The 13,117-nt window shown below is 43.5% G+C and overlaps 1 protein-coding gene across 4 annotated transcripts in view; it reads left to right on the plus strand.

Moving 5' to 3' along the window:
- The window catches only part of osbpl9 (oxysterol binding protein-like 9), a 46,060-nt gene that overhangs the window by 21,587 nt on the left and 11,356 nt on the right, over window positions 1–13,117 (plus strand). For 3 of the 4 annotated variants that reach the window (XM_085399348.1, XM_085399351.1, XM_085399350.1), the window contains 8 exons: window positions 4,436–4,465; window positions 4,556–4,606; window positions 5,113–5,151; window positions 8,867–8,957; window positions 9,646–9,750; window positions 12,325–12,484; window positions 12,642–12,754; window positions 12,896–13,014. In XM_085399348.1, the coding sequence (XP_085255474.1) occupies window positions 4,436–4,465; window positions 4,556–4,606; window positions 5,113–5,151; window positions 8,867–8,957; window positions 9,646–9,750; window positions 12,325–12,484; window positions 12,642–12,754; window positions 12,896–13,014 (708 nt within the window). The remainder of the gene's footprint in view (window positions 1–4,435; window positions 4,466–4,555; window positions 4,607–5,112; window positions 5,152–8,866; window positions 8,958–9,645; window positions 9,751–12,324; window positions 12,485–12,641; window positions 12,755–12,895; window positions 13,015–13,117) is intronic. The other variant, XM_085399349.1, reaches the window with a different exon arrangement.

Below are 13,117 nucleotides of genomic sequence, written 5' to 3' on the forward strand. Positions count from 1 at the left end.
CTGCTAACAAAGGAGCAGGGGGCGAATGGAAACTGATAGCTGTCGGTGTATCGCAGATATTTCTGTTCCAAACTGGCCTAAAGCAGCAGTGATTTCAGAAGTGATCCTCTTATTTCAAAAGCTAAAGTTCAGTCCCCTCGATAGGGCTGAACGATTATGGAAAATAATCTAATTGCGATTTTTTTTCCCCCAATATTGCGATTGCGATGCGATATGCGATTATTTTTTAAGGTCTTTGTCTTCTGTATTATTAAACAAAGACAAGCAATACATCATATAGTATGGCCAATACTATATTACATTAATTTTAAACTGTTCTTTCCTGGAAGACAGACCTCTGTTATGATGACATGAGGTGATGCATGAATTGATGACTGACATTTTTATTTAACTTCTTCAATCACAACAGTATATTTGAACATACACAATAGTTTATTTTTAGCTTACAAACATCTGAGCATAAAGTGCTGACAAGGAACCCTGGTGTAAACATTAAAATGAAAGTCAGTACAATGTGCAGATTGCAGAAATATACATAAACAAAATCAGTGGCTTTACCACACTCAGTTTTTCGACATCTGTGAACTACTAGACAGTCATTCAATTAAAAAATAATATTAAATAAATAAAACTAATAAATAAAAAATACACACATCTTACTGATCTCTGCAGTCAGTAACATTACACATAAAGTGCAAACATAATAGCAATTGTATAAACACACACACAAACACGCCTTTAAAGTTTAAAGGCGTGAAATTGGACGGTCTAGTTCTGATTAGCGTCACCGCTGTCTCGGTGGAGTTTAATAAACTCGGCCGTCTGCTTCTTGCTATCTAAAATATAACCAGACACTGGTGTAAATTCTCGACTGTCTCATACTTCTGTTTAATAAGTTTTCTGTTTGACGTTTAGTCAGCTGTGTGAAAACCAAGGAGGAACCCACCCGGGGGATTAATAAAGTTTTATTTTATCTAATCTAATAACTTTAATCTCAGCCAAACCGATTTACTCACGAACAAACAAAACACTGAAAAAAGCCCAACAATAACATTTTTAGGTTGTCTAAGTGACTTATATATTACGTTTAACCCGAGCAGCGAAACTCCGCGGTGATCTGAAAATGATGTGCCGGGAGTTGTGCCGTTCTCGGCCGCATCAGTAACCCTCGAGGTCCCGGCTAGCTGTCGAGCTGGTGGGTAGCAGACGCCTCTGAAAACGTCGAAGCACTTTTGCAAATATGGGATATCTTGATAAACCAAGCAGATATTTGATGTTTACACAACTACTTTCTCGCCTGAAAATATGTTAAAAGTTTATTTTGTGACCCTGAAAGATTAGTATGAGTAATTTTAAAACTCAGTAGCGGCCGCCATTGCTGGAAACTGGAGTTTGGCTGGGCCGCGCTATGAATTCTGGGATATGGTAGTAATTTGGACAGCCTTCGGCGCGTCGCTGTGACGTAATCGGTCTACAAATGCGGCCTCAGGAGGATGCAGCCCATGAATTTGGACATGTCCAGAGTATAATCGCAGCCTTTGCGGTTAGAAAATTGCACTTGATCATGTCGCGATATTATCGCAAATGCGATATATCGTTCAGCCCTACCCCTCGATATTTATTTATCAGCCATGAAGAATAAAAATTAATCCTTCAAGGAGTAACCCTTGAAGCGCTTTCCTTAACTGAGTGGTTTCAGCTTTATTTCAGGCCTGCTTAGAGTCCAAAATGACTGGATGTGCATTAGAAAATCCCAGAAACTCTAATAGAATAGAATTCAACTTTATTGTCATTGCACATGCACAGGTACAGGGCAACGAAATGCAGTTTGCATCCATCCAGAAGTGCTTTAGTGATATAGATATATTACAATATATATTAGCAATAATATAGATATGTAAGTATATTACAGAAATGGGTCTATTATGGTATGTTATAATGTACACGGTATGAAGTATGTTGTGAATATTCTATAACTATAAGTATGTACAGGCTGTAGTGAGTACAAGCTATGTACAGGATATGAACAGGATATAAATATGAAAAACTATACAGAATATGAAATAAATAACTTTACAGAATCTGGGATATACAGCTATACAGAAATGGGAACTATGCAAGTTGTAAACAGTTGTAGGATTAAAGATTATCGAATGTACAGAATGATTATTTACACAGAGCTATACAGTAGTGCAGTTAAGATAAGTGAGGGTGTAGATAGTTTCTACAGAGGCTATATAAAGTGCTAGTGGTTGTGAGTGGTGGTTCAGTCCATGTTATTATTGTGTTTGAGGGTACAGTTGTCCATTGTGTGTGTGTATGTTCAGTCCATGAGTTTAACGTGGGTCAGATGTCAGGAGGCAGAGTTCAGGAGTCTGACAGCTGTGGGGAAGAAGCTGTTCCGGTACCTGGTGGTCTTAGTCCGGAGGCTCCTGTGGCGCCTCCCAGAGGGCAGGAGGGTGAAGAGTCCATGTGATGGGTGACTGGGGTCTTTGATGATTTTCCCAGCCCTTTTCAGACACCGCTTCCTGTAGATGTCTTTTATGGCAGGAAGTGGTGCTCCGGCGATGCGCTGGGCAGTTTTCACGACCCTCTGCAACGCCTTCCGGTCCGAGGCAGAGCAGTTCCCGTACCAGACTGTTATACAGTTGGTCAGGATGCTCTCGATGGTGCAGCGATAGAAGTTCACCAGGATGTCTGAGGACAGGTGGTTCTTCCTCAGAGTCCTCAAGAAGAAGAGGCGCTGGTGAGCCTTCTTGACCAGCTTGGAGCAGTTGGTCGTCCAGACGAGATCCTCGGAGATGTGGACTCCCAGGAACTTGAAGCTGCTCACACGCTCCACAGCCGTCCCCTTAATGTGGATGGGTGGATGTGGGTCAGCATTCCTCCTGTAGTCCACGATGAGCTCCTTGGTCTTCTCGGTGTTAAGCAGCAGGTTGTTTCTGTCGCACCACTCAGCCAGACGATCCACCTCCTCCCTGTAGGCGGCCTCATCGTTGTCACTGATGAGGCCAATCACCGTGGTGTCATCTGCAAACTTAATGATGGTGTTGGAACCATCAGCAGGTCTGCAGTCGTGGGTGAAGAGGGAGTAGAGGAAAGGGCTCATCACACAGCCTTGTGGTACACCGGTGTTCATTGTGATGGTAGATGAGCAGCGGTTATCCAGCCGGACATGTTGGGGGCGGTTGGTCAGGAAGTCCAGTAACCATTTGCAGATGAGGGAACTGATACCCAGGTCTGTCAGTTTCCTGATGAGTTGTGAGGGGTGGATTGTATTGAATGCTGAACTGAAGTCTATAAACAGCATTCTGGCGTAGGTGTTGTTGTTGTCCAGGTGTGAGAGGACAGAGTGCAGTGCGATGGAGACTGCATCCTCTGTGCTCCTGTTCCGGCGGTATGCGAATTGGTGGGGGTCCAGGGTGGGGGGGAGACAGGATTTGAAGTGTGCTAGGACCAGTCGCTCTAAGCACTTAGTGATGATGGGGGTGAGTGCTACTGGGCGGTAATCATTGAGGCAAGATGGGTTGGAGTTTTTGGGTATCGGGACGATGGAGGTGGATTTGAAGCAGGCCGGTACCACAGCGTGGGCCAAGGACAGATTGAATATGTCTGTGAGCACTCCTGCAAGCTCCCCAGAACACGCTCTGAGAACACGCCCGGGGATGCCATCAGGGCCTGCAGCCTTGTGGACATTGATCCTGCTCAGCACCGCTCCTACATCGGTGGGGGAGAGAGTCATAGGTTGGTGGTCTGGCGTCATGTCTGCTTTGTCATCAAACCACATCTTTATTTATGAATGCTGAGGTGTCAGAACTCCTTAATGGTACAGGGGACGTCATCAGACGTCGTCTTAATGGGGGAAAGATGCATGAAGAAGATCAGTAGTCCTGACAAAGGACCCGTCTGTTCTCCAGTGTTGCTTTAAGCTTAACCAAAACTTGCCACCACCTCTACTCACACCATAGGTTGCCCTCAGCTTGGACCGAGCTGCTGGCGACTGCGAGGCTGATCGATTCAGTAGTTCAGTTTTTTAGTTTGTGGTTTATTTTTTTCAGTCACTTAACTGACTAATGGACAATTTAAGAAGTACATGATGTAAAAAGGGGACTATTGTTCAAACTACAATCTTCCTTTTTCTGTAGCGCCTCTCAGGCCCGGTCAGTTCTCCGAGATGATCTTCTAATGTTTGAAGATTAGAGGTGTAAACGTTTAACCTTCAGGGCGTCGCACTAGCCTCTGGGGTTATATGTCCACTTCCTCTTTGAGTTTAACACCAGCTTTTGGTCACTTTACCTGGTTGCTTGTGCCGACTGCATCAAACCTTTCACAGCTGGAGTTTCAAGCCGCGGCTGAAGCCAGTCAGGCGTCATTACTCGCATCAGTATTTCTGCTCTTTAACCTCATTTTTTACTTCTTTCTGTTCTTTCGACAGAAAATTGAACATTTGAAGGAGACTACTTGTGTAAGTCAGAGAATGAACACATTTTCCTTCCTGTTGGGTTTAGAAGTCACTTCCTTCCTAATTAATTGCTCTGTGATTTTTCCCTTTCAGAGTATGGTAGAGTCCATCAAGCACTGTATTGTACTGCTGCAGATTGCCAAGGTAAGCACAGCACGAGTCCGCTCTCTGCAGTTTGCCATTTCTTCATAACCATTGTTCTTGTGAAACCACATGAGTGTGCACTGTGTTACCTCGCATCCCTGGGGTAGTTCCCTGCTTACACTTGCTATCTGGGTCGGTGGTTGGTGAGGGTGTTGCCCAGTGTTCGTTTCATCACATGTTCTGTTCAGCCTTCTGAAAGGAAGTGGAGCAATCGTTTCTGCTTTGTTAGCTGTTTGATAAGGAAAGCAAAAAACACACACGTGGATTATCTCACACAGTAGTGCAATCCTGTCGTTTTCACTACTGAAAGAAGTGGCAAGTCTGGATTTGACCGTGTGATGAAAGGATCGCTGTATGTGGCAACTTGGGGAAAGTTTTGGAGCTTAACGCGAGAGACCCGGGCCTCGTTTGCACCGCACCGCGGCAGATGCTCGCGATGCTTTTATGAAATGACTCTTGAACCTTCACATACAATGAGTCTAACACTGTCTTCTTAAAATTTTAAGGACCAAAGTAACGAACAGCAACACGCAAACGGACCTATAGTAAGTTTGACCCTTTCTGTCCATGACAAAAGTCGAAATCAAACAAACTGCTAACTTTCTTTTCTCGCTTAATAGACTCTCTCCTGTTAGACCAGCAGATGTACAGATCTGTTTAGTGCATGCAGTCTAATTTGGGTCTAAGCTTTCCTTCATGTTTCCTGCTGCCTTCTTCTTAATTAAATCAATATCTTCCTCTAAAATCTAATATTTATTTATTTTGTAACTATTTTTCCTTCATGAAGACATGAAATGTATATGTGCAAAAGGTGCTACACAAAATGCACATTGAGTGTATATTAGTACATCTCAAAAATGTCAAGTATTGTGAAAAGTTTATCATTTTATTCAAAAAGGTAAACATTCATGTAAATGTTAGTATTTTGTTGACGATGGCCTATAACTGTTATTCAGTTCCTCAAATTATTGAAGTATTTCATTTTCAGTGTGAGTAAATTACTCTTCACTCTTAGTTTAGTAACCACAGTCGTTGGGAAGAACGCTGACTCGACAGCTGTCCAGATGAAGCATGTTAATGGAAAGTGTGGTAGGAACAGTTGCACAAGCAGTAGCAATTACCTGAGCCGTGAGTGGATTGTCAGGAAAAGCGGACGGCGTCCACTCTTTAGGTAAGAGCGTCTCTAAACTCAAGCCATATATCTGATGGACCGCATACAGCTGCTTTAATCTTAAGTGGACCAGGAAAATTCCCCTTTCTGCCGCTGCACAGTTAATCCCAGAGATATCGCAATCTAAGGAAAAGAAGTGCAGTGGTAACAGTGGGTCATTTTTCCACACGATGGAGAAATGCTGCTGAAAGAAATTGATTAGCATAACTGTGTGGGCTCGTATTGTAAAGTGTAAATTCAGCTCATTGCCCAGACAGTGAGTTTTATTAATGAGCAAAGTCAGTTTATTTTCCTTTTCCCTTTTTGTTTCTTTGCTGCGGTCACATTTTTAGGGTGATTTTAGGGTGCCGTGCCGTCTGCTGGTGATGGTTGATCCACTGTGTTTTATCCACACTGTGGACAAGAGTGCGTCTGCCATTGTTCAAGAGGAATAGGAGAAACCCCAAAAATACAGATGATGTTCAGTGTAGTGTATAAGTCGGCATATGGAGATCCTTTTTGTTTGATCTGAGGAAGCCTTCTAATAATTTGACATACTGGCTGTTTGTAGCTGATAAAGGCCTGAAATATCTCACTTTACAGAATATATGAAAGTTTATCTCTTTAAATTAAATTATGAAAAATAAACCTTTACACAATACTCGGTGTTCTGAGATGCACTAGTGTAAGTGCACATGGGACACGTGTGATCGCATGCCTGCGTATACAAGTGTTGCCCATCACTTGTGGGGCAGGGATAGCTCAGTAGGTAAAGTGGTCGCCCCATGATCGGAAGGTCGGCGGTTCGAATCCACTTAACGGCTACCCTGAGGTACCCCTGAGCAAGGTACCGTCCCTACACACTGCTCCCCGGGCGCCTGCTTAGTGGGCTGCCCACTGCTTCACTGAGTGAATGGGTCAAATGCAGAGAAAAACAAGTAATTTCCCCATGGGGATCAATAAAGTATCCATTATTATTATTATTATTATTATTATTATTATTATTCACTTACTAATTAGAGGAATCGAAGTCACCATTGATCGGTCATTGTCACACTGCCTGCTTATTGAACCACTGAGCACTAATAGCTGGAAAGCCGTGCAGAAAGCACTCCTGGGCTTCTGCAGATATTCGTGTTGAAGGCCACGACAGGATTTACGCACGTTTTGAACCACTAAAGCTTTCAGCAGTAAGAGTTCCTGTTAACTGTTTTTCAAAATAAAACGGCTCTAAAAATTACCAGACCTAAAAAGGCGATAAAACATGACACAGTTGTTATGACCTAATACCAGATTATGTGTCTCATGTATACTAATGACTACTAATTATTGACCTGCAAAATAAATAAACTGAAGGTGGATATCACTACTTCCATCTTTGGAAAAAGCAAAGGATCGAGAAGTGTTTGTAGATCGTTTAATACAACACAACCTCCCACTTTAAGCAAGACCTCCGCGTAAGCCGGCTAGCTCACAGGACTGCATTGATCTTACAGCTGGCTTAATCTCTTATCATTAAGTATAGTATTATGTAGTATAAATAGCACAGCGAAAGCTCTGCCTATGCACATACCTGCACGTGCCACCTTTGTATGCCATAGGCTTTCCACTAATCGTACCTCTGCTGAATGTCTGTCACTGCCTGCACAGCAGTGATGCATGCACCGTAGGCCTTTGTTTAAGATGCTCCAGGCGTCAGCAGCACGTTTGACCCTGTCAAACTGCACTGCCTGGGGAATTGCTGCAAAGTGCAAGAATCATTTAAACCAAGCTCACGAGAAGCATGTTCAGTAGTTATGTCAAAATAATTTATGTGCTGTGGGTGGCTGAGGGGTTGCACTGCTGCGAGAGCTGCTCATTGCATTAATATTGCATTCACTTGGAGGGGTAGAGAGGTTATTGATCATTAGAGTTTAAAACCCTTTTTAGCTTTTTTTGATGACCTTGCTCTTCACATGCTTTTTTCCTCTCATGTCGTGCTTGCATAGCCATAGGCTGGTCCGTATACATAATTGGATCTAATTAGAAGCCGTCGAGTTACGTTTATGAAGGCATGTGGACGCTGGAACCATTAGAAGGAGAAAGAACAGAACAGACGCAGGAAGTTTGGAGATAGGAGGGCAAATCCTTGACCTCTGACTGTATCTTTTTTGTTTAGCGTTTAGATAAAGGTTTGTCAGTTATCTTGACCTATAAACGGAGAAAAACAAGGTCAGTGTAATTCCTATAACTCAGTTCAGTAAAAACCTCACGTCACACCTCGGCCTAATCTCACAGCCGTAACACGAAGTCGCTGCGTTCCTGTTGAGCTCAGATTATCTCAAAATAGAGAAAAGGTGTAGAAGTCAGAAACTGCAGGTCAGGTTTGCGTTATAATGTCACTAAATGTTGTTTCCTGGCGGTGAGCTGTTGGGGAACGAGGGGCGAGATATTTTTGGTGTATCTCGTGTGGTTGCTGGTGTTCCTGTCAGATGGGTCGTTGGGGCTGTGACCACATGGTGTCGACAGGCTGCTGTTTGTATGCATGCAGCGTTTGCCACGAATCAAGGCAGGCCTCTACAAATGATTACTACTGTAGTGTTTATTAACCCCCCCGACCCCCCCCCCCCCCCCCCCCCCCCAGGCCTTTTTAAAGAAGAAACAGGCTGCTCAGATGTCAAGAGTCAACGTTAGCAGTTGTGTAGAGCTACTCCTAGCGTTTGCATGTCAAGCTGTGTTGTTGGTTTCATATTGATTGCATTAATTAAGCTTGGCAACGCCGCTCTTTCCAGGAAATCAAGTGCGAGGAAATTGATCTGCGCCGGCTGGATGGTGCATTGTTTAGTTCGCTCTTCACATAGGTGCACCGAGTTGTGATCAGGTCATACTGTTCCCCTTCTGGGTTTGAGAGGATAAAGGAGCAGGTGGATCCTTGCAGAGTAGGACTGTTTCTGAACTAAAAGCCAAACTGCTTTCGATTTAGTTTTTTCTAAACCAGTAAGCAGGGGGTGTGTGTGTGTGTGTGTGTTTGTGTGTGTGTGTGTGTGTGTGAGAGATTGTTGCAGCAAAGCTCTGATGTCGTTTTTTGTTGTAAAGGGCATCGTTGTGTGTGTTTGTTTTTTTTCCTCCAGAGCACCATCAACCCAGTGGATGGGATCTACCAGCCCCCTCTGGACACTCCAGCGGTGAACACAATGCCAACACAGACAACACTACCCCCAGGTACATCTGCCTCCCCAACATGTGGCAGACATTTAAAAGTAACAGCTGTCACTTACTGTGTTGAGACATGCTGAGAGGTTGTTGGTGTTATATACTTAAAGGTGACAGCAGCTCCCCCTGTGGTTGGGATTGGAATCGCAGAACCGTTAGAGAAATGTGTCAAATCTGTCGATGTTCTGTCCTTGGATGACATTTGAAATTATGTTTCAGCTGCAACTGGAAACATGTTCTAGTGTGACAGTACCATCACCAGTATTGATAAATATTCTTAATAGTCTCTCAGTATTTGAAGGTAAACCTTCACACAGGGTTTAGCAGCATTATTCCCTCTCTTCTTCTCCTTCTTTTAAATTAAGGATCTGTGTTGAAGCAGATTCCTGTTTTGTGGGCTAATATGGTTTATCCACTCAACAAGAATCCTCACATGTCTTGACTGAACTCTGACTAAATCTTTGGCTATTTCAGTCAGATGACTATGACTAGACTAAAAAAAAAAGGCTATAAAATCAGCAGTGCGAAGTAGGCCGTTCTAATTTTGGTCTCTTATAATAGACTGTGTAATCCCCGCTCACAGATGAAGCTTCTGTCTGCAGCGTCCTGCCACGTGGCATGAGATGCTGCTTTTAATGGGGTCTGGCTTCGTTTCGAGGCTTCGGCGCTAACTCTGCTTTCTCTCCGTTTGATGAAGACGCGTCTCAGGTGTGCAAATCAGACCAACGACCCTCCACGTTACCTGTTGGTCCCGTCGTCACAGTGATGGGCAGTCTGCAGACCCCGACTCCCAACAGCACAGGTGAATTCAATTCAGTGTCATGAACTGGACTAATTTTTGTGAAATGCTGAAATGGCTATATGTTATTGAAACGGGTTCCTCATACTGCCGAGCAGCCCAATCAGCAGGTTAGAGTCTGTTTAGTTATTTTGTTGTTGTTGTAGCTGTGTGATCTGTAAACTGCACACAACCTTTTTTAATGGTAAACAGTGGACAGAAGAATGTGTTTCCCTGAGGACATGGTAACCACAGGGAAACCAGGTATGATACTGACGATCTGTTGATGAAAAGTTCAAGCTTTCATACTCGGACTCTTCATACATTATCAGGAGTTAAGCAGCCAAACTTGGCACCCTGATGGGTTTTATTTAGATCGCTTGTTATGATGTTGTTTAGGAGCCACCAAACAATGGACTACAATCACATAGCAAACAGTACAGTAGCATGGACATGTAATAGTAGATTTAAGGTGATTTGGGTGAAATGTGTTTACATAATTTGATGCCACTGCCCCCCAGTGGCCAAAAAAGATCCTTTTTTTTTCATTTCATTCTTGACCTTCAAACAATTACTTTAAATGACATTTAGTGCCGTCTTTGTCTATTTGTAGCAGGGCTGCCACAAACGATTTTGTTGATAGTCGACTAATCAGATCATCATCCATTGGACGTAAAAGTACAGCTTATTGCACCAGCAGCATCTGCTCTTATATAATCACTATCATTAGCTTACAGCTTGAAGTGTTTAAGGTGCTAACTAAAAATAAAGACAAGATGTTTATTAAATTTTAATGAAATTTGCAGATTGTTTCGGTGAAGTTTAATAAACTCCTTGCTATCTAAAATATAACAGGACACCGGAGTATATTCTGGAGCATCTCACACTTCTGATAATCAGCTGTCTGCTTGACGTTTATTCAGCTGTGTAAAAACTATAACTTTAATCTCATCCAAACCGATTTACTCAGGAACAAATACAACACTGAAAAAAGCCAAACAATAACATTGTTAAGTTATCTAAGTGACTCGTATATCATGTTTAACCGGAGTAGCGAAAGACGGCGGGGATCTAAAAATTATGTGCCGGGAGTCTGGTGTTTTTCGCCGGCTCTAGTGAGCCTTGAACCCGGGTTAGCTATCGAGCTGGTGGTTAACAGACGACGGAGCACTTTTACACAAATATGTGATGTCTTGATAAACCGAGCAGATATTAGTTTACACAGCTACATTCTTACCTGAAAATATGTTAAAAGTTTATTTTGTGACCCAGAAAGAGGAATAAGAGTGATATTAAAACTTAGGAGCTGCCGCCATTGTTGGAAACTGGAATTGGCTGAGCTATGAATTCTGGGATAGGTTGGGCCACGAAGGACACGCCCGACCCATCCTTCAAATCTGGGGAAAAGGAGGACATATTTGTCGGCCTTATTTGGAGGAGTCTTCGAATTTGCGAAGCCTTCGTCACGTCACTGTAACGTGATCGGCCTCCTAATGCGGCGTCCAAAGGATGCGGCCCCTGAATTTGGACACTAGTGATGTGCGGATCGATACTGAAATATCGATTCCTCAGATACCAGTCGTTTATGTTCTAGAATCATAAGACAATTAAAACAAACAATAAAACAGGACAACAAACAATAGGTAACAACACAACAAGCTAGACCAGCCAACTAGTTAGAATCAAAAGCCAAAGTAAAAAGATGAGTTTTAAGACGTGATTTAAAAGACTGGATCGACTCGGCAGTACGAACATGAACAGGGAGGTTATTCCAGAGGTGCCACGGATGCAAAGGCCCGGTCACCTCTCGACTTCATTCGAGACCCAGGTTGTGCTAGGAGCCTGTGATTGGACGATGTAAGTGCTCAGAAAGATAGCTGGGTGCTAAATTATTCAGAATTTTAAAAGTGAACAAAAGACTTTTAAAATCTATGCGATATTTAACAGGGACCCAATGTAGTTTGGTTAAAATTGGAGCGAATCGCTCATAGATTCTCGTACCTGTTAAAAGACGCGCAGCTGCATTTTGAATTAACTGAAGCCGGTAAAGAGAAGACTCTTAAATCCTGCTACTTATTCCTGCATCTTTAGGATCTTACAGTCGACCCGTCTATTAAATTTGTCATCGACATAATCGTGGCAGTCCTAATTTGTTTTACTGCAGTTTTACAGGTTACAGGTCGTTAACAAAAATGCTATTTTTAGGAGCATTTTGAGGCTCGTGTGTTTTGTTAAATGCGTGAAAGCGTGCCACTGAACGCAAGTTAAAATGAGCAGAAAGCAGACAGGCGGCATGCTTGAGAGTACTGTCAATACGCTCTGCAGAGAAAGTCTTCACTGTGTTAAGTCGGCTTATTGGTGCCGAGCACATCCTGCTGAACAGCAGAGCTGGGAAACGGGGGCTCCAGTCGAACAATATAATGTTGATTTCATCACCATGGCATCGTGTAGGGCAGGCGCCGGCGAGCTTCTGCATCAACAGAGGCCTTTTGGCTCCTCCTACCAAACAGACAGGCGGATGACAGATGTATGTATGAGTGGGCTGATGGCGTGAGGCACACCGTTCGATTACATTTTTTTCATGTGTGTGTTTTTTAGGGAGTGGCCCGTCAGGCCCCAGCAGCGGTGTCGCCTCCCCGGCTCACATCCCCCTCCCCTCACACTCGGTGCCAGACTTCTCCTACTCCTCCAGTGAGGACGAATTCTATGACGCCGATGAGTTTTACCAGAGCAACGCTTCCCCCAAACACTGCATAGAGTGAGTACAGCAGCAAGAAATATTCTGCTTGGATTGAATAAAAATCCAACAGCATGAGCATTTGCAATCTGAGAAGTTTGCCTCTTGTTTTATATTTATTCTTTATCCCCTTTATCTCTATTGCTTCCTGCTTCCTTGCTCCTCCTCCTGCACCCAGTCCCTCAGGGCCTCCAGCTGCCTCGCCCCTTACTAACGAAGAAACTGCTCTGAAACGACCCAACACTACAGAGTCCCTCAACTCTTCGATGTCCAATGGCACCACAGACACGGGTAAAAAGGGAAATAATCACGAGACACCTGATCACATCGCAGCTGATTGTCCCTCACTGATTAAACTCTAAGCATGAGGCGTTATTTAAATCATATTTTACTACATGATGGTGAAATATGTGGCTCTGCTCTTGTCCTCAGACCAGTTTGACTGTCACGATGACCGTGACGACGACGGTGAAAGGGAGTCTGTGGAAGAGCACAAGAGCGTCATCATGCATTTGCTGTCTCAAGTTCGACTGGGCATGGACCTCACAAAGGTCAGGACCTCTTAGCGTCTTAGCCGCCCTAATTGTTCCGTCGCGGCGTTTCGCTCTCCAGCGCTGTCGGCGTAAGGTTTTCTTTTTTAACAACACTTCACTG

This window comes from Rhamphochromis longiceps, linkage group LG23, assembly GCF_057381845.1.
Source record: "Rhamphochromis longiceps isolate RC_006_pf linkage group LG23, R_longiceps_female_GT1.1, whole genome shotgun sequence".
NCBI lineage: Eukaryota > Metazoa > Chordata > Actinopteri > Cichliformes > Cichlidae > Rhamphochromis > Rhamphochromis longiceps.